We start from the raw sequence: 21,173 nt of genomic DNA, 5'->3' as shown, positions 1-21,173 counted from the left end.
CAGTGCACCACTCTGTTGACGCTCTGGACAGCAGTCCGAGCTCGGATGCTCTGACCAGCCACACAGGAAAAGCCCCGGGAAAATTTGAATTCCTTTTCCTGTCTGGGCAGTTTGAATCTCATTTCCTGTTTGGACAGCGTGGCGAGCTCAGCAGCACTGGCAACGATGCAGAGCTCTCCAGCCGAGATGGCCGTGCAATCCCAGAATAGAAAGCGGGCCCCAGCATGGACTGATCGGGAAGTCTTGGATCTCATCGCTGTGTGGGGCGATGAGTCTGTGCTTTCCGAGCTGCACTCCAAAAGACAGAACGCAAAGATCTATGAGAAGATCTCTAAAGCCATGGCAGAGAGAGGATACAGCCGGGATGCAACGCAGTGCCGCGTGAAAATCAAGGAGCTGAGACAAGGCTACCAGAAGACCAAAGAGGCAAACGGACGCTCCGGATCCCAGCCCCACAGATCCCATTTCTACGAGGCACTTCATTCCATCCTTGGTGCGTCCGCCACCACTACCCCACCACTGACCGTGGACTCTGAGGATGGGATATTGTCCACGGCCGGTTCCTCGGACATGTTAGCGGACGTGGAAGATGAGGAAGGAGATGAGGAGGACGAGGCAGTCGGCAGTGCTTACCAAGCTGATTTCCCCGACAGCCAGGAGCTCTTCATCACCCTTACAGAGATCCCCTACCAACCCTCCCCAGCATGTAACCCGGACACAGATTCAGGGGAAGGATCAAGCGGTAAGTGCTTTAAACATATAAACCTTTATTTTTTACAAAACTTGAATATTAATACTAATAACAATCTTTGATTCATGATTTCTTCCCCCTGGGCGCTTAAATAATCAGTAACAACTATTTATAAAAAAATCAAACAGTGTCCGGTTGTGCATGATTGTGCTGCCCAAGCTGCTCCACTCTTTTGTCCCTGCTACTGCAGCTAGATCAAAATCCGGTCTATATGTCCGGGAATAGAGCAGTAGTCCTCCACGGACATCTCCACAAAGCTGTCCTGCAAGTAATGGGATAGCCTGTTCATCAGGTTCCTGGGGAGAGCGGCTTTACTTGGTCCTCCGAAGTACGAGACGTTCCCGCGCCAGGAGACAAGCAGGTACTCTGGTATCAGTGCCTTGCATATCATGGCGGCATAGGGCCCCGGTCTCTGCATGCTTTCTCGAAGCATCCTTTGGATCTTGGTGTCCGGGATCCTCATCAGAGTAATGTCGCTCATGACAACCTGCTTTGAATTAGGTAGGGGACTGTTAGTATTGGGACTGCTTGCAACAAGTTCCTTTACAGAACTGTGACCGCTGGTTTACAGCCACGCGGTGGGGGCAGGAGAGGGTCAGCATCCAGGGATCTTTCCCTGGCACATCCGCGAGGGGGTGGGACAGGGCCAGAGTTCTTGCTTGGCCGATTGCTGGCAGCACAGACTGGCAGTGCTTTCAATGTGAAAGGTGGCCAGTGGTACTCCTAAAGTTTTAATCTGCAACAAGTCTACGGCTTACCATCTTTGCCTGCTACAGAGAGTACCGTGTCCTGCCCCGGTTCCCAGATCGGCAGTGCAAAAGCCCAGGCACTGAAGGCGAGGTTCGAAAATTCGACCTTGTCCTCAGTGCGCATGTGATAGGTGTGGTTCATGGTCTTGTTCACAGAGAAAGACTATGTTCTTGATTCACAACTACATTTATCTTTCGGAGGAATTCACTGCCTTTTCCTCATTCCCACAGCCACATCTGCAACTGTCTCCCAACCCAGCCTGGAATCACACTCCCAGAGGCTAGCGCACATTAGGCGGAGGAAGAAGAAGACGCGAGAGGACATGTTCTCCGAACTTATGGGCTGCTCTCGAGTCCAGGCAGCACAGCATAACCAGTGGAGGGAGAATTTGTCCCAAATGCACCGGACACACATGGAACGTGAGGAGAGGTGGCGGCAGGAAGACCAGCAGGCGACTCAAACGCTGCTTGGACTTCTGAGGGAGCAAACGGACACGCTCCGGCGCCTTGTTGATGTTCTGCAGGAACGGAGGCAGGAGGACAGAGCCCCGCTGCAGTCTATCAGTAACCGCACTCCCCCGCCACCAAGTCCCATACCCCCCTCGCCCAAAGTCCAAAGAAGGAGGGGCGGAAGAGTCTGTGAAAACTCTCACTCCACCCCTGCAGACTGCTCAAGCACCAGAAGGCTGTCATTCCCCAAAATTTGAAAAGTCCTTTCCTGGCCGCCTCAACCAAGCCCCCGTCCAAGTTTCACCCCCCAGTTTCATGTGTGGTTGTTAATAAAAAATACGTTTCTGTTCATTACTGTTTCAGTCATGCTGTTTTGAGGGAGAGTCTGTCTGCAGGGGGGGAAGGGGCTTGGTAATTGGACAGGACAGTCACCTTTAGCAGGCTACAGAGGCGGGGGCAGGTCCAGCAGCAGGGCACATACACAGTGCAGTGACTAGTTACCCTGGTCAGTCTGGGAGGTGGTTTTCATGTTCTGTGGGGGGCGGAGGGGGGGGTTAGTGGCTCTGTGACTTTGTGGCGGGGGAGGGCAGTTACAGATCGTATGCAGCGGTCCTTGTCCTGGATCACAGAGCCACGCCGCAGGGGATCTGTAACCCTCCTCCCCCTACCATAAAGTCACATAGCCCCCACATACACGCAGTCCCACTCAAGAGGGCTGGCAGGCTCCGTTGAAACAACCAGTCCGCTACTGTGAATCCTGTCATTCCTGGAGTTTAGAAGGATCATTTGCATCAGTACACTACACCCGCTCCCCACCACAGTCTGCGTCCCCGGTTTCAAAGATTCCCGCGAAAACAGTACTAAAGACAACGGTGTTCAATAACAAAAGTAAAACTGATTTTATTATTTTGGAAGGGGGTGGAGGGGGTCTGTAACTGGAGAGGATAGTCATCCTTAACTGGGTAAAGAAACGGGGGCAGGTTCAGCTTCTCTGTACAGAAAGTTAAAAGTCACTGGTTACCCTGCTCACTGTGGAACCTGGCTTTCAAAGCCTCCCGGATGCACAGCGCGTCCCGCTGTGCTCTTCTAATCACCCGGCTGTCTGGCTGGGCGTAATCAGATGCCAGGCTATTTGCCTCAACCTCCCACCCCGCCATAAAGGTCTCCCCCTTGCTCTCACACAGATTGTGGAGCACACAGCAAGCAGCTATAACAATGGGGATATTGGTTTCGCTGAGATCACAGCGAGTGAGTAAGCTTCTCCATCTCCCCTTGAGACGTCCAAAAGCACACTCCACCACCATTCTGCACTTGCTCAGCCGGTAGTTGAACAGTTCTTTTTCAGAGTCCAGGGCGCCAGTGTATGGCTTCATGAGCCAGGGCATTAGCGGGTAGGCTGGGTCCCCAAGGATCACTGTAGGCATCTCCACATCCCCAAGAGTTATTTTGTGGTCCGGGAAGTAAATACCTTCCTGCAGCCGTCTAAACAGACCAGAGTTCCTGAAGACGCGAGCGTCATGAACCTTGCCCGGCCATCCAACGTTGATGTTGGTAAAACGTCCCCTGTGGTCCACCAGTGCTTGCAGCACCATTGAAAAGTAGCCCTTTCAGTTGATGTACTGGCTGGCCTGGTGGTCCGGTCCCAGGATAGGGATGTGAGTTCCATCTATAGCCCCACCGCAGTTTGGGAATCCCATCGCGGCGAAGCCATCTATGATGACCTCGACGTTTCCCAGGGTCACTACCTTTGAGAGCAGTACCTTAACGATTGCCTTGGCTACTTGCATCACAACAACCCCCACGGTAGATTTGCCCACGCCAAACCGGTTCGCGACAGACCGGTAGCTGTCCGGCGTTGCAAGCTTCCAGAGGGCTATGGACAGTCAGGGCTATGGACAGTCAGGGCTGCTCGCATCCGAGTGTCATTGCGCTTCAGGGCAGGGGACAGCAACTCACAAAGTTCCAGGAAAGTCCCCTTCCGCATGCGAAAGTTTCGCAGCCACTGGGATTCATCCCAGACCTGCAGCACTATGCGGTCCCACCAGTCAGTGCTTGTTTCCCGTGCCCAGAATCACCGTTCCACAACATCCAGGTGACCCATTGTCACCGTGATGTCCTCGGAGCTGGGTCCCGTGCTTTGTGAGAGGTCTGTGCCCCTCTCAGAGTTCAGGCCCTCACCGCGGTGCCGTAGCCTCCTCGCCTGGTTCATCTGCATCTGCCTCTGGGAAAGGTGGATGATAACCTGCGAGGCGTTCACAAGTGCCACAACTGCAGCGATGGTCGCAGCGGGATCCATGCTCGCAGTGCTGTGGCGTCCGCGCTGTCACTGACCCGAAAAGTGCGCGAACTGATTTCCCGCCGGCGCTTTCAGGGAGGGAGGGAGGGCGGTATTGACAAACGGATGACGACAATTACCCAGAAGCACCCTCGACCCTTTTTTTTAACCCAGAAGGCATTGGCGGCTCGACCCAGAATTCCAATGGGCAGCGGGGACTGCGGGAACTGTGGGATAGCTGCCCACAGTGCACCGCTTCCAATGTCGACGCTTTCCCCGTTAGTGTGGACTCACAAAGTCGAATTACTGTCCTTAGTGTGGACACACAAGTTCGACTTTGCAATATCGATTCCACATATTCGATTTAAGTGAAATCGAAATACCCTCGTAGTGTAGACATACCCTGTCTGTTAAGCAGGGGCAGAATGGGTAGGAGCTCCTACAGACTCAATGGACTCTGTGGCTGGAAAGCCCTCCAGGATTGAGTGTGGAATTCAGGCTTCATGGTCCTTCCAGTCTATGGGCTGGAATTCTAAAAACAGAGTCAGTAAATGTTAATTATAGCAGCATTGTCTAGTGGCATACCCACCTTTCCATTAGTAACTGACAAAAAATAATATCCTAATCAGGTTAGACATCTAGCTCCCAAGGAAAGTCAATGGGAGTTAGCTGCCTAACTTACTCAGTGCATGTCTACACTGCAAGCTACATTTTGGAAGGCATCCACCTGGGTGCACACACTTATGGTAGTGTGGATCACGTTAGGGCACTAAAAGATTCTGTGTAGCCATTGCTTTGCCATCAGGCTTCAGAGCACAAGCTCCAGCCCATGCCACAATGTCTACACCACTATTTTTAGCACGCAACCTGCTAGCCTGAGTCTGTGGACCTGGGCTGGGAAGCTCACTCCCAGATGCAGTGTAGACATGCCCTTACATACTTCTTAAAACCCCACTGGGAGCTCGAGCCACCAAGGGATTTAAGCATTTAACAGCCATTTTAGGTGCCTAAGTCAAACATTTACATCCCTGCTTAGCTAGTGCCTGAATTTCCACCAGTGGGCATGCCCAAAGATGCCTCAGTCCTGCGGAGATTCCAAACTAGGTATTCCCACACGGAATTTTGTCTGTGGGGTCTGATGTGTAGGTGTGGCTTGAGGTTACCAGATGCCCACCAGTTCAGGCCCTTCACAAAATGCAGCTGTGGGAACAGTTGTTCCCTTTTTATCCTATAGCCAAATGGTTAAAGCACTCACCTGGGATGTGGGAGAACAGGTTCCAACCCCTATTGTTCCTGAGAGAACTGAGGACTTGAACTCAGGGATTGCCCCAGCCAGTAGGTTGCCCTTATCAGGGGCCTAGGGGCCTTTGGCTCACGGGTAGGGATAGTTCAGTGGTTTGAGCATTGACCTACTAAACCCAGGGTTGTGAGTTCAAGCCTTGAGGGGGCCATTTAGGAATCTGGGGCAAAAAAAAAAATTAGTTGGGTATTGGTCCTGTTTTGAGAAGGGGGTTGGACTAGATGACCTTTTGAGGTACCTTCCAACCCTGATATTCTATGAATGTTGGTTCAGGGCTTTTTCAGTTTGCCCTGTTGAAGCTATTCCCACTTTGCATGAAATAGTTAATTTTTTGAGCCAGAAAAGAATGAGAAGGACTCTGTAGCCTGGATGTTAGGGGGTAGGACAATCAGGGCCAAGTCCCTGCTCCAGTAAAAAGTTAATTGTTCTTTACAAGGTGGAACAACTTCATCAGGTCAGACAGAGAGAGCCATCGCCCGAGGGTTAACACACTCAGTCTGTGAGAAGTTGGGCTACAGCTCCTGTGAAGTGCTGCAGAAGGACATTTCTGTGGGCAAAACAGTTTGGATGGAAAATTCTTGACCAGCCGTATTTGATGACAGTTAAGTAGCTGGTATGCTGTGCCCATGCTTTCATGCTGACCTGCATCGTCTCTGTTTCTTTTTGCTCCTTCTGTCTCTTTGTTGTGTACTCCTGTCTTATGTCTTATCCTTATACTATACGGTCTTTGGGGAAAGGACTGTCCCTTTGTTATGTGTTTGCACATTGACTCGCTGATTTATGACTGGGCCTCTATACCCATAGACTTTAATGCCAGACAGGAACATCATGATCATCTAGTCTGACCTCCTGCACATTGCAGGTCCCAGAACCTCACCCACCTACTCATTTAGTAGGCCCATAATCTCTGGCTGAGTTACTGACATCCTCAAATATTTATTTAAAGAATTCAAGTTACAGAAAATCCACCATTTACTCTAGTTCAAGCCAATATGTGACTCCATGCCCCATGTTGCAGAGGAAAGCGACCCCCCCCCCCCGGGGCTCTGCCAATCTGACCTGGGGAAAATTCCTTCCCCACCCCAAATCTGGAAATCAGTTAGACCCTGAGCATGTAGGTGAGACCCACCAGCCAGACACCTGGGAAAGAATTCTCTGTAGTAACTCAGAGCCCTCCCTGTCCAGTGTCCCATCACCGGCCATTGGGGATATTTGCTAATACCAGTCATGGATGGGCCATGTGTCACTGTAGGTGATCTCATTTTACCATCCCCTCCATAAATGTATCAAGGTAAGTGTAAAAAAAGTTAGTTTTTTTGTCTCCACTGCTCCCCTTGGAAGGCTGTTCCACAACTTCACTCCTTTCATGGTTAGAAACTTTCATCTAATTTTAAGCCTACACTTATTTATTTTGCCAATATTAGCCCTTAACTTAAATAACTCAGATCCCTCCCCATCTGGTGCCCCATATCTGGCCATTGGGGAAATTTGCTAATAGATGCGTGGGTATAATATAAAAATCCTCAATCGAGGATTTTATTTAAAACACAGGTGGAAAGGTGGCTACGGATAAACCTTATTTACAGATGTGTTTCTGTGACCAGATACATAGATGGGTCACACTGAGGATGCTATGTTCGGGGCAAACTGCAAGAAATGGGGCAGACAATCCCCCAAACTGGTGGTTTATTCTACAATTAGATTCACCAAGCCCATAAAAAAACAGCTTCTGTAATACCACTGTGGTTACCAAGAAGCTAGATACAGTCCCCTTTAAGTACCCCAGCCCTTGATTCCCATCTAGACAGCCAAGTCTAATATAGTGAGCGGTTATTGAAAACCAGATTCTACATATATTAGGTCCACCAGTCCCAAAGGACCGGACACTGATACGCAGATCAATATGAGTCTCAGATCTTATGCGATAATCATCCAGGTGTTAACTCTTTAGGAACTAAAACTACAGGTTTTAATAATAAAAAGAAAATAAAAACAAAAAGAAGAAAGAGAATTGCAGTGGTTAATAGATCAATACACATACGGATATATGAAAAGTCCTTCGGTCAATTTCATAGCAGAGATGGTGAGGCTGCTGATTTGTAAAAGTCTCTCTGGAATCAATTTAAAAGGTTATAGTCCAAAGGTTAGTAGTCCAGGTGTAGGGTTTGTTCAAATTCTTCCCTGAGAATTCCAGGGTAAATGCAGAGTAAACCTGGAGACCTCAGTCGTGTGGCTTAGACCTTCCCTGTCAAAGTTTAAGCAGATCTGAAATAAAAAGGATCAGGCCTGGGATTTTTTCTTTATAGTTTTTTAGCAAGATGATAAGCCTCTGGACAACAATTGTCACAGCAGGACTTTCCTCAGATGAAGAATAGACAGTGTATACTGTTGCTTTGAAGCTAATCTTCTGTTTCCTATGTATATACAGGTAAACTAGCTGCATTTATTCACATAAGGAATGAGCCATTCAAACAATTAGTTCCTCAAATATCTTATATCTTTTATCTTTGTGTCAATAGAATACAATAATGAATCATGAAAAGACAGGATTTTAGCAACTACAAGCTAATTAGATCACATTGTTAAACTTTTAACAAGATACAGGCAAACACAAACAAATACACTTAGCATCTACTCTTGCTTTCTATTACTACAAATAAATGAGTTAATGATTGCTGGCCTTGGACATCTCTTTGAAATTCACATACAAGTAGATTGTCTTGATTACATTTCAACGCCTCTTGTTAAGTTGTTGTGGGTCACACACAAGTTGACCAGACTGTCAGTGTCACAGTTTTAATAAAATGTGATGTTTAAAAAAACAAAAGCCATGTGTCATCATGAAGGATTGAGTAACAACATGAATAAGAGAAATGATATAGTGATGCAGATGCATGTTTCTCCACATACCTTCCTGCTTTAAAAACACACACACACACACACACACACACACACACACACACAAAACTTGTGCTAACTTTTGCAGTAAACTAATATTTAATCACAACATTAAAATGAAATAAAATGAAAATTGAAATAAAGTAATTAAAAGCTATATTATCATAAATGTTTAAAATAATGTAAGCACAGTTTTACATCATAAGGAAGTGCCAAGAGTGGGAAATTGTTAAGTTTACTTAATTTCCATAACTAAATAATTACCATCCCTGTGACAGAACTTAAATAAATATTTTAAGTAATTTCTGTCTAAATAATTGGCATTGTAAGAAAACCCATGTGAAAATAGATTACAGGAAAGTAAATTGTGAAGAATTTAGCTCATGGGGAATAAAAATATTATACAGAATGCTCATGTAAAAAAGGGATTTACAATTTAAAAAAGTAAAAAAGTATCATAGCTTTCTAACTGCTTAAAGCTCTTTAAAAAATAGCATGTTTGCTTTTAAAAGTTTTACTTAAACAACTTAACCAGAAAACAACACAAAACAACAATTTGTTCTTTGTACAGCACCTGGCCCATGATTGGGCCTCCCACTTGCTATTAAATACTAATACAAATAATACTAATACTAATACTAATACTAATAAATTACCATAAAATCATTGAAATATGTAGTAAATTCCTCTGCTGGCCAGACATTATAACAGTTCATAAACAGAAACCTGGCCAAATCTAAAACATTCCCCACAGATTAATAAGATTTTTCGTTTCTTTTAAATGCAATGGCGTAAGGGAAAGATAACTCACATTGGGCTTTGTTAGGAGGAACAAATCTTTGGAATTATACAAATGACTATATCAGTTATAGAGTGAACTGTGACCATAATTAAAAAGTTTTCAGATGCACTCTGTCTCATTAAAAACTTAGAACTGGAGAAGGGAGAACTTTCTCTTGCTTTTTTTGTGGGGGCGGGGGGGAGATCAGCAGAGATACAGACATCTCCTGTGAAGGATACAAATATAAGGAGGCATCTAAACTTTGTAAACAGAGTGAAGGCAGCATGTTCTAAGTGAGATCATGAGACCGGCTTGTCCTTTGGTGGTAGGCAGGTGTCTTTATGGACGGCAATCAGTTTCTGAAGCAAACTTCTGGAAGAACCTGAAAAATTTGAATCAGTTTGAGGGAAGCATTATTCTTCATGCCTCTGCTTCTTTGCATTCATATAGCCCTTGGCATCCATGGTTAAACAGATACCGTATGGAAATTAGCAAACTAGTTCTTTGCTTCCCTACCATAGGATTTCCGAATGTTTCATAGCTCAGGATTTTGTTATTTTGTTTTATTTTTTTTATTTAGCACATTTCTGAAGAGCCACCTTTTTTTAATGAAATAAACCCAATGGATTATCTGTAAATCACTGTGGAGGTGGATATACCTGAAAAGTAAGTAATTCATGGCTGTGTCACATTTCCAGTAGCTACACTGTTTTAGTTTTTAGTGACAAAATATTAGTCCTTCTTGGGTGTGAAGACAAGTAAGTTAGGAAAGGCAGAGAGTTCACTTAAAATAATTACTAATTTATAATGTGGGGGGGGGGGGGGAGAGAAACTGGCCCTGTGGTGGAGTCAGATGATTAGTTGTAAGGACACATGAGATCTGAATCTGTTGTCTCTTAAAATTTTTACAACAAAGCTGTACATTGACCATTATGGGATACAGTCAAATAACATTGGAGTGAGTGAGAGCAGAATCAGTCTTGCTGACTAATGGAGGTACTCCTGATTTACATCAGGGTCGGGGAGAGGAGAAAACCATTGAGTTCAATACATATTTTCATATTCTCTTCTATTCTCTTCTATTCTAGATAAGGTTTTATACTGCACTCCTCATGCTAGTATCCGAGCACCTTCTAGTAGTGCATTAAGGAAAGTGACTTAAGATCTGTTTCTGATGTACACTGCTTTCAGCAAAAGTAAAATGTGGACCCTTTTTCTCCTCTTGCAATGTGGGTTAACTAAGTGATTTTGGACTTGAATCGGGCAAAGGGTTTTCTAGCTAGAAGACTAATTGGCTTGGATTGGTTTGGGCTGAACTCTTGTGAGGTGAAAGCCTGAGTTTTCTGCTACTGTGAATGATGAAATTGTCATGAAATTGGCTCTTGTAAAAATGTAGGGGTTGGTTGTTATTGAATGTATTCCCACCTAACTTTCAAAAAGAATTAATACTTAAGTTTTCACATCTATCTATCTATCTATCTATCTATCTATCTATCTATCTATCTATCTATCTATCAGGGCTGTCAAGCGATTAAAAAATTAATCGTGATTAATCGTGTGATTGAAAAACATTAATCGCGATTAATCGCATGGAAATCCCACTGTTAAACAATAATAGAATACCATTTGTTTAAATATTTTTGGATGTTTTCTGCATTTTTAAATATACTGATTTCAATTATAATTATAACACAGAACACAAAGCGTACAATGCTCACTTCATATTTATTTTTGATTACAAATATTTGTACTATAAAAAAAGAAATTGTATTTTTCAATTCACCTCATATATGTACTTTAATACAATCTCTTTATCATGAAAGTTGAACTTACAAATGTAGAATTATGTAGCAAAAAAAACTGCATTCAAACATAAAACAATGTAAAACTTTAGAGCCTATAAGTTCGCTCAGTCCTACTTCTTGTTCAGTCAGTCACTCAGACAAACAAGTTTGTTTACATTTGCAGGACATAATGCTGCCCACTTCTTGTTTACAATGTCACCGGAAAGTGAGAACAGGTGTTCACATGGCACTATTTGTAGCTGTCATCTCAAGATATTTACGTGCCAGATGTGTTAGAGATTCATATGTCCTTTCATGCTTCAACCACCATTCCAAAGGACATGTGTCCATACTAATGAGGGGTTCTGCTCGATAACAATCCAAAGCAGAGCAGACTGACACATGTTCACTTTCATCATCTGAGTCAGATGCCACCAACAGAAGGTCGATTTTCTTTTTTGGTGGTTCAGGTTCTGTAGTTCCTGAATTGGAGTGTTGCTCTTTTAAGACTTCTGAAAGCATGCTCCACTCCTCGTCCCTCTCAGATTTTGGAAGCACTTCAGAGTCTAAAACCTTGGGTTGAGTGCTGTAGCTATCTTTAGAATTCTCACATTGGTAGCTTCTTTGCGTTTTGTCAAATCTGCTGTGAAAGTGTTCTTAAAACAAACAACATGCTGGGTCATCATACAAGACTGCTATAACATGAAATATATGGCAGAATGCGGGTAAAACAGAGCAGGAGACATACTATTCTCCCCCAAGGAGTTCAGTCACAAATTTAATTAACACATTATTTTTTTAACGAATGTCATCAGGAGGGAAGCATGTCTTCTGGAATGGTGGATGAGGCATGAAGGGGCATACAACTGTTTAGCATATCTGGCACGTAAATACCTAGCAATGCTGGCTACAAAATTCCCATGCGAACGCCTGCTCTCACTTTCAGGTGACATTGTAAATAAGAAGCCAGCAGCATTATCTCCCATAAACAAACTTGTTTGTCTTAGTGATTGGCTAAACAAAAAGTAGGACTGAGTGAAAGCGTAGGTTCTAATGTTTTACATTGTTTTATTTTTGAGTGCAGTTATGTGACAAAAAAAAATCTACATTTGTAAGTTGCACTTTCACAATAAAGAGATTACATTACGGTATTGTATGAGATGAATAGAAAAATACTGTTTCTTTTGTTTATCATATTTACAGTGCAAATATTTTAATAAAAATAATAATATAAAGTGGGCACTCTACACTTTGTATTCTGTGTTGTAATTGAAATCAATATATTTGAAAATGTAGAAAAACATCCAAGAATATTTAATAAATTTCAATTGGTATTCTATTGTTTCTCACTGTGATTAAAACTGCAATTAATTGTGATTAATTTTTTAAATCGTGATTAATTTTTGAGTTAATTGTGTGAATTAACTGTGATTAATCGACAGCCCTACTATCTATCTATCTATCTATCTATCTATCTATCTATCTATCTATCTATCTATCTATCTATCACACACGTTTTTTCTCTGTCTTCTCTTTCTAATCTCTTTCACTAGTTCCTCTCACTTCTCTCTTTTTCCTAGCTATTTTTATGTAATATATTTATTTAGGTCTAAATTTTTATGACGGTTTCCTGGCTTGCTGAAGTTCTCTCACTAATTCTCTACCTTCTTTCAACTTTCAGGACCAGTCTATTTCCAGCATGATAAACTACACATATGGATGTTTGATGTGACACCTGTTGCAAGCAAGAGTAATTCTTATGTATTGTCTTCTCTGTCCCATGTCCAGAGTTGGAATGGATCGTTCCACTGCATGTGTCCATTGATAGCTAGTGTAACCAACATGGTGATTTGAGCTCATTGAGGAAACAACATTCTCTCCAAATTGTCTCTTCTTTCCTCCATATACAAAAAGAGCCATGGAAAACCACACAACGGTGGCTGAGTTTATCCTGGTGGGGTTCGGAGGCCATCCCGAACTGCAAGTCTTCCTCTCTGTCCTCTTCTTGGTTCTGTACACTGTCACTCTGGTGGGGAATGTCGGCATGATCACCATCATCAGCGCTGACTCCAGGCTCCACACCCCCATGTACTTCTTCCTGAAGAACCTGTCCTTCCTGGACCTCTGCTACTCCTCCGTCATTGCCCCCAAAGCCCTGTTATGCTTCTCAACAGGGCAAAAAGCCATTTCCTACAATGGCTGTGCTGCCCAAATGTTCTTCTTTTCTCTCTTTGGGACCACCGAGACGTTCATCCTGGCTGTGATGGCTTATGACCGCTTTGCCGCCATCTGCAACCCGCTGCGCTATCCAATCACAATGTCCAAGAGGGCTTGTGTTTGCCTGGTGGCGGTCTCCTATCTCTCAGGTTGCCTCAACTGCAGCATCCAGACAGGCTTTACATTCAGCTTGTCTTTCTGTGGGCTGGGGAAAATTGATCACTTCTTCTGCGATGTCCCCGCAGTGATGCAAGCCTCCTGCTCTGACACCTTTGCCAATGAAATGGCAATGCTGGCCGTATGCGGTTTCATCATAGTGAGCACTGGCCTGGTCATCCTTATCTCCTATGGTTTCATCATCACCACCGTCATGCGGATACCCTCTGCTGAGGGAAGACGCAGAGCCTTCTCCACTTGTGCCACCCACCTGGTGACTGTGAGCTTGTTCTATGGAACAATCTTCTTTATGTATGCCCAGCCTGGGGCCATAACCTCCCCAGATCAAAGCAAAGTGGTTTCTGTGTTGTATACGATTGTCATCCCGATGCTGAACCCTTTGATCTACAGCCTGAGGAACAAGGAGGTGAAAGAGGCCCTGAGAAGACAACTAACAAAGAAAGGCTTTTTCCACTGAGCTCCCTGAAGGATCAAGGCTATTGAAGAATGGACAGGTATTTGTGTTGGATGACAATGGACGCCAAAGACAGTGGAATTCCAGCAAGGCTGTAACATGGAACAATGATCTCAGCTGGTGAATATTATGGGGAAAGTCAGGGACTTTCAAAGGAGCCTAAGGGCATTAGGAGGGTCTGGCTGGAGAATCTTGCCCACATGCTCGGGGTTCAGCTGATCGCCATATTTGGGGTCGGGAAGGAATTTTCCTCCAGGGTAGATTGGCAGAGGCCCTGGAGGTTTTTCACCTTCCTCCGCAGCATGGGGCAGGGGTCGCTTGCTGGAGGATTCTCTGCGACTTGAAGTCTTTAAATCATGATTTGGGGACTTCAACAGCTGAGTCAAGGGAGAGAATTATTCCAGGAGTGGGTGGGTCAGCTTTTGTGGCCTGCATCATGCGGGAGGTCAGACTAGATGATCATGATGGTCCCTTCTGACCTTAAAGTCTATGAGTCTATGAGACCCCCAGCTGAACATCTAACTCCCTTTGACTCCTTTGAAAATCCCAGACAAAATGTAGGGGTGATGAATTGGAGGCCCACCTCTATATCCCTTGGAAGAGGAGCTCTCTCAAACATGGTGATGGATGTTTTTGTGGTGAAGATGCTGAACTATGACTTGGGCGATCTGGAATCTATTTCTAGCTCCTTGTTGACTCTGGGCAGTCTGCTTAGGCTGAAATGCTGATGGATTTGGGTGCCCAATTCTCATTGACTTTAATAGGATTTTAGTGTCCAACATGCTTAGGCAGCTTTGAAAATCTTAACCTTAATCCCACTGTTTCTCAGGTCCCCATCTGTAAAATGTAGATATTGACACTTTCTTCTCCAGCTCTATCTGGTTACATGGTGAGTTTTTTGGGAGCACAAACTTTCTCTGGTTGTGTGTCTGTGCAGCAGCTGGTAAAATGGGACCCTGAATGTAAGTGGAATCTATAGTCATTGTTAATACGATAACTTTGAACCATGGATATGCATGGGCAGGGACAGCTGACAGCCAACCCCACGTGAAAAAAGCCAGACTCGTGATTCTACTTTGCATAGTTGTTTACCCTTTCCTCTGAACATTGTCAGACTGTACGTACTCCTTTCATGGATGCTAATGTAAAAGTCTAAGAGAAATAAACTATGGCACTAAGGCTTTGTCTTCACTACCCGCCGATCCGGCGGGTAGCAATCGGTTTATCGGGGATCGGCTTACCGCGTCTAGTGAAGACGCGGTAAAATCGATCCCTGATCGCTCTGCCGTCGACTCCGGAAATCCACCTCGGCAGGAGGCGGCAGCGGAGTCGGCGGCAGCGCGGCAGCGGTCGACTTTCCCGCGTCCTCACCGCTAGGTAAGCCGACCTAAAATACGCAACTTCAGCTACGGTATTCACGTAGCTGAAGTTGCGTATCTTAGGTCGGACCCCCGCTGTAGTGTAGACCTAGCCTTAGGCTCCCAAGCACTTAGGGTCATATTTTCAAAGGTATTTAGGCACCTAAAGAGGGATTTTGGAAAGCACCTAATCAGAATTGAATCAAATCAAGTTGGATAGAATTGATTATGATGCTCGAGGGAGAAAATCCACAAAATGTTTCTTGTTCAGAGGCCCAGTTCAACTTCACACGAAACTGATAGTCGTTTCATTGACCTCAGTCAAAAGGCCAGATCCCCAGCTAGTGTCAATTGCCAAAGATCCATTGAACTCAACTAATTGAAACCCCAGTTGATATGAAGCAGATGTAGCTCCAGTGCAGTGAATGGGGCCAGATTCCCAGCTGGTGTAAATCATTTCAGCCCCGTGGCAGTCAATGGGGCCAGCTATCAAGCTGGTGTACATCATCATACCTCCATTGAGTCATTGAATTCAGTGGACATTTGCTGGTTTATACGAGCCTGGCTGTTTCTGTCCCACTCTGTTTAAGTTACACAACTACAGCTTATCTCCTGTGGAACATACAGAATCAGAAAAATCACTTCACACACTGGAATCTCTTCATCTGATAAAGTATCAATTATAGAATCATATAAGTGTAGGACTGGAAGGAACCTCAGTAGGTCATCTAGTTCAGTTCCCTGCACTCAAGGCAGGACTATGTAATAACTAGACTATTCCTGAGAGATGTTTGTCTAACCTGTTCTTTAAAACCTCCGGTGATGGAGATTCCACAACCTCCCTAAGCAATTTGTTCCAGTGCTTAAATACCCTGACAGGAATTTTTTTTTCCTAATGTCCTACCTAAACCTCCCTTGCTGCATTTTAAGCCCATTGCTTATTGTCTTATCATCAGAGGTTAATGAAAATATATTTTTTTCTCTCTCCTCCTTGTAACAATTTTTTACATACTTGAAAAGAGTTATCATGCCCCCCTCCCCCACCCCTCAGTCTTCTCCAGACTAAACAAATCCTTTTTTTCCTCCAATCTTCCCTCATAGGTCATATTTTCTAGACCTTTACTAATTTTTGTTGCTCTTCTCTGCACTTTCTCTAATTTGTCCACTTTTTTCCTGAAATGTGGCACTAAGAACTGCACATAGTACTCCATCTGAGGCCTTATCTATCTATCTATCTATCTATCTATCTATCTATCTATCTATCTATCTATCTATCTATCTATCTTCTGGAAATTCAGCGGTGATACCCCTTGGTTCACATTGGCGTAGACTGAATGCACAATAGTCAAAGTGAAGGCTAGGTGAGTTAGACCCCTATTCCCCTGGTTCATGAATCACTCTGGGGCTTAAGTGTCTGGATGTCCAGAGGGAAACAGTAGTGCACATGCCCAGAGGCAGAAACATAAGCGCCCAGGGAGTTTTACTGCAAAAAAACTTAGGTGACAAGTTAGTTCAGGCAGCTACTGGGTTTCAGTAGCAGCCGAGCAGGGATTTTGTGAATCCCAGTGGGTGGGATTCAGGCCTTCAAATTGGCAGTTGGATGCCAAAGTCGCTTTGTGGATCTACTCTATGGGCAACTAACACTGATTACAATGGGTGTTAGGTACCAAGATGCTGTTGAGAATCCCACTAGGCGTCTAAATAAATCTGGCTCAATAAGACTACTCAAATGAGTAAGGACAGATTTTAAAGATATTCAAGTGCCTAACTCCCATTGGAATGTAAAATACCTTTAAAATCTGTCCCTGTGTGCTTCTGTTTAAGAGTAGGAGTTCCACTCTAGGGCTTTAAATATTTTGCAGGAGTGGTGAGAAAGAAAGAAAGAAAGAAAGAAAGAAAGAAAGAAAGAAAGAAAGAAAGAAAGAAAGAAAGAAAGAGTTTCGGTTTTGCCATACAGCAATGAAGAGAGGATGTTATTCATATTCTGAAAACAGACAGAATTCATATCCCTTTATAATTTGATATTTATTTTTAAAAATTGGTACATTTTGAGACTCATTAAGCATATTTACCTGAGAATGATATTCAATAATTAACATTTGGGATTTCCATGGTAAACAATCACAGTGACTCTGATACAGCAACCCGTAGTCCACGTAAATCTCACTTGAGATCAAGGGGATTTTATCCTCTAAAAAGCCTGCAGAATTGGGCCATCTTCTGATCTGAGAAGAGAATGATTCACTTTGCATGAAATACTTAATTATTTGGGCCAGAAAAGAAGGAGAATGACTCTGCAGCCCGATTGTTAGGCCAGTCCTTTAGCAGATAGGACAATCAGGTCCAAGTCCCTGCTCCAGTAAATGGTTAATTGTTCTTTACAAAGCAGAACTTCCCAAGATCAGACAGAGAGAGCTGTTGCCCAGGTGTTAACACTCTCAGCTAGACTGTGAGAAGTTGGGCTACAGCTCCTGTGAGGTGCTGCAGAAGGATGTCTGACTCCAAATGTTTCCATTTTGGGGTGTTTGGTTTCTCAGTGCAAAAAATTGAAATGTTCCATGAAAAGTCTCTTTTCATATTTCTGTGTGAAATGGAGAACGCACCATGTAGTGTCCCATCTCTGGCTGTTAGGGATATTTGCTAATACCAGTCATGGATGGGCCATATGTCAGTTGAGGCCAAACTGTGGCTAGTGAGCTGCATGAGGCTCTTTTACAGTTAAAGTGTGGCTCACGGAACCACTCATGCCTTCCCCACCCCCTTCTCTACCTACCAGACTGCCAGGATGAGCTTAGGACCTCTGCCTTGCAGCAGGGTGGTGGGGTAGGGGCTTCTGCCCAGCATGGAGAGGGGGTCTTGGGGCACATCTGCCGGGACTCAGGGCTTCAGCCATACTCCTGCTGAAACCCTGAATCATGGCAGACACGCCCCAAGACTCCCTATCCACACTGGCAGGTGCCTCCCATGGGCTGAAGTCCTGAGTCCCAGCAGGTGTGCTCCGGCTCTCGAAATTTGGAAGATTGTCGTATGCGGCTCAGAGGGTCAGTAAGTTTGGTTACCCCTGTCATACTTCATTGTAGATAGTCTTTGAATTTGTGCAGCTGGTTTCTCCAAGGGAAGCCAACCTGCAGAGCTCATCATCTGAGATAGAGAGGAAGAGACGGATGGACAATAGGAGCTGCAGTTGCTCACTTCCTCTGACATCTCAGGACCAAGGTGTCTGAGCTGAGTGCTTACAAATCAAGAGAGCCAAAACCAAGAGCCACTTTGGAAAATGTTGGTCATGCTGACTTTCTGTACTATAAAGATACATTCAGGTTACCCCCATGGTCAGTAATTTAACCCCTTCCTTGAAGTAGATAAAAATTAAAATATTATTCCCCTCCCACTTCTGTCCAGTATCTATCTATCTATCTATCTATCTATCTATCTATCTATCTATCTATCTATCTATCTATCTATCTATCTATCTATCTATCTATCTATCTATCATTACCTGTTGTCTGATCGTTTGTCTATTTTTTATTTTGGTGTTTTTATTTTGTTGCCCATCACTGTCGTATCTTGCCTGGGGATTTTAAAAGGATACTAAGGGTATGTCTACCCTACCCTCCAGATCGGTGGGTAGTGATCGATCTATCGGGGATCGATTATCGCGTCTAGTGTAGACTTGGATAAATCGATCCCAGATCGCTCTGCCGCCGACTCCGGAACTCCACCACGGCGAGAGGCGGAAGTGGAGTCGACGGGGGAGCGGCGGCCATCGATTCCGCGCAGCGAGGATGCAAAGTAAGTGATTCTAAGTCGATCTAAGATATGTCGATTTCAGCTACGCTATTCTCATAGCTGAAGTTGTGTATCTTAGATCGATCCCCTCCCCCCCCCCCCCCCAGTGTAGATCAGGCCTAAGAGAGAAAGGCATTCGACTCTCATTGCATATGAATGGATTTGAGCACCTAGCTCCCTTGGGTCCACTGAAAATTGCTGCTCACCTTTGATAGATTATCATTAGCAAAGCCCCTTGTGAATGTCATCAAATCTTTGGCTCTTCTCCCCCTATGTGTTATAGAAAGCTCTGCTTAGGCTGGGTTCTTTGGGGAGGGAAGGGTGGGAAGATGCCAATCACTGACTGTGACAGGAAGCCTTCTCCTCAATGCCTCTTTAACTTCCTTATTCCTCAGGCTGTAGATCATGGGGTTCACCATGGGAATCACTAGGGTGTACAGCACAGAGACAGCTTTGTCCTGCTGAGCAGAATAACTAGGCTTGGGCGGCAAGTACATGAAGATCAGAGTCCCAAAGAAGATGGAGACGGCTGTGAGGTGAGAGGTGCAGGTGGAGAAGGTCTTGCGCCTGCCCTGAAGGGAGGGGATCCTGAGGATGGCCATGAAGATATACAGGTAAGAGACCAGCGTGGTCAGGAAGCTGCTTACACCGATGACGCAGGCTGAGGCCAGGATGATGGTCCGGGTCTCGGTGCAGGAGAGCTTCACCAGGGGTGTGATGTCACAGAAGAAATGGTCGACCTGGTTGGCCCCGCAGAAGGGCAAGCTGAATGTGCAGAGGGTTTGGATTAAGGAGTTCAGGAAGCTGCTGGCATAGGAGCAGGCCAGGAGCCCGGTGCAAACCCCATCAGACATGGTGACCGTGTAGAGCAGCGGCTTGCAGACGGCCACAAAGCGGTCGTAGGCCATGACGGCCAGCAGGCGCACTCAGTGGTCAGCATGCCACCGAAGACACAGAACTGCACCGCACACCCCAGAAAGGAGATGGTCCCGTCTCCCGTCACAAAGCTGTTCAGAGCCTTGGGGACGATGGCAGAGGAGTAGCAGAGGTCCATGAAGGACAGGTGCCTGAGGAAGAGGTACATGGGGGTGTGCAGGCGAGCGTCGAGGTGGATGACCAGCAGGAGGCCGGCATTCCCCAGCAGGACAGTGACGTAGCTGACCAAGAAAAGCGCGAAGAGCAGGGCTCGCAGCTCTGGGCTTGATGTGAAGCCCAGAAGGATGAACTCCATCACCGTGGTGCTGTTTCCACTGCCCATACTTGGGATCTGACGGGGGGGAAAGGAGAAAGGGAAATATCACAGAGGGGCTGGGAACCTCCACTGCTGGTCCTAGTATCTCCATGTCTTAATGCTGGGGGCCAGACTCTGATCTTAGTTGGGCCAGCAGAATTCCACTGAGTCACTCTGGATTGACACCAGGTTAAATGGGAACAGAATTGGGCCCAAAAGGCCAGGGTCCTATCTTGGAATTAAGCCAGAGGATAGTGTGCACAAGTGAACAAAATGTTCTACTGGGTTTTATCCCCAGCTTTGGTAGTGGCCTGTTGCACGACCTAGAGGAAGTCCTTCCCCTCTCTATACCTCAGTTTATTCACCTATAAAATGGAGGTAATGGTACTGAACTTCAACCTAAAGTGCTGTGAGATCTGTGGGTGAGAAGGACTCGAGTTTTTGTTAATTTGGCTATGACTCTGGATTTATACTAGGGTTTCTGAGAGGAGAATTTGCCCCCAATGTTTTGAGTTTTCTCCTCTCTCAAAGTCAATTGAGTTATTCTGGATTTACACTGAAGTGCCTGACAGCAAAATCAGGTACTAATAGTCAGAGCCACTTTCGCTTCTGTGAAACCCAATGAAATTGCAACACATTTATTAGGGTGCCAACTTAATTCATGACTACATGAGTGTGAAAGTAGCATTTCTTATCTATCTAATGCACTTACATTACTCGATCACAACGGCATCTAACAACCTGTAATACATTTATCCCCCTCAAATCCCTTTCATACAGGGACGCATTATTTCCCCTCTTTACAGATAAGGAACCCAGGCAGAGAGAGACTAAGTGACTCGACCAAGGGGCCTGTGACAGAGGAAGGAATTGAACGAGGGGTTTCCAAAGACCCATACTCACTATGCCACCCATCTTCTTACCACGCAGCACTTTACCGCTTGATCTTCCTCAGAGGACAA

The 21,173-nt window shown here is 45.0% G+C and overlaps 1 protein-coding gene and 1 pseudogene across 1 annotated transcript; one reads left to right on the top strand and one right to left on the bottom strand.

The window, feature by feature from the left end:
• The first annotated feature begins 12,906 nt into the window (after nt 1-12,906).
• Nucleotides 12,907-13,839, top strand: LOC135886908 (olfactory receptor 9S13-like). Its single transcript, XM_065414685.1, has one exon. It carries the CDS (start codon nt 12,907-12,909, stop codon nt 13,837-13,839), a length of 933 nt encoding a protein of 310 aa, XP_065270757.1.
• A 5,434-nt stretch (nt 13,840-19,273) lies between these two features.
• Nucleotides 19,274-20,238, bottom strand: LOC135886050 (olfactory receptor 5J3-like; annotated as a pseudogene).
• Between the last annotated feature and the right edge of the window lie 935 nt (nt 20,239-21,173).

Source organism: Emys orbicularis, chromosome 12 (genome assembly GCF_028017835.1).
Source record: "Emys orbicularis isolate rEmyOrb1 chromosome 12, rEmyOrb1.hap1, whole genome shotgun sequence".
NCBI classification, from domain to species: Eukaryota; Metazoa; Chordata; order Testudines; family Emydidae; genus Emys; species Emys orbicularis.
Note: the sequence above shows the minus strand (reverse complement) of the source record. Positions and strands in the feature narration are given on the sequence as shown.

Excerpts from the sequence above, each read along its gene's own strand:
- LOC135886908 (XM_065414685.1), top strand. The coding sequence starts at position 12,907 with ATGGAAAACCACACAACGGTGGCTGAGTTTATCCTGGTGGGGTTCGGA.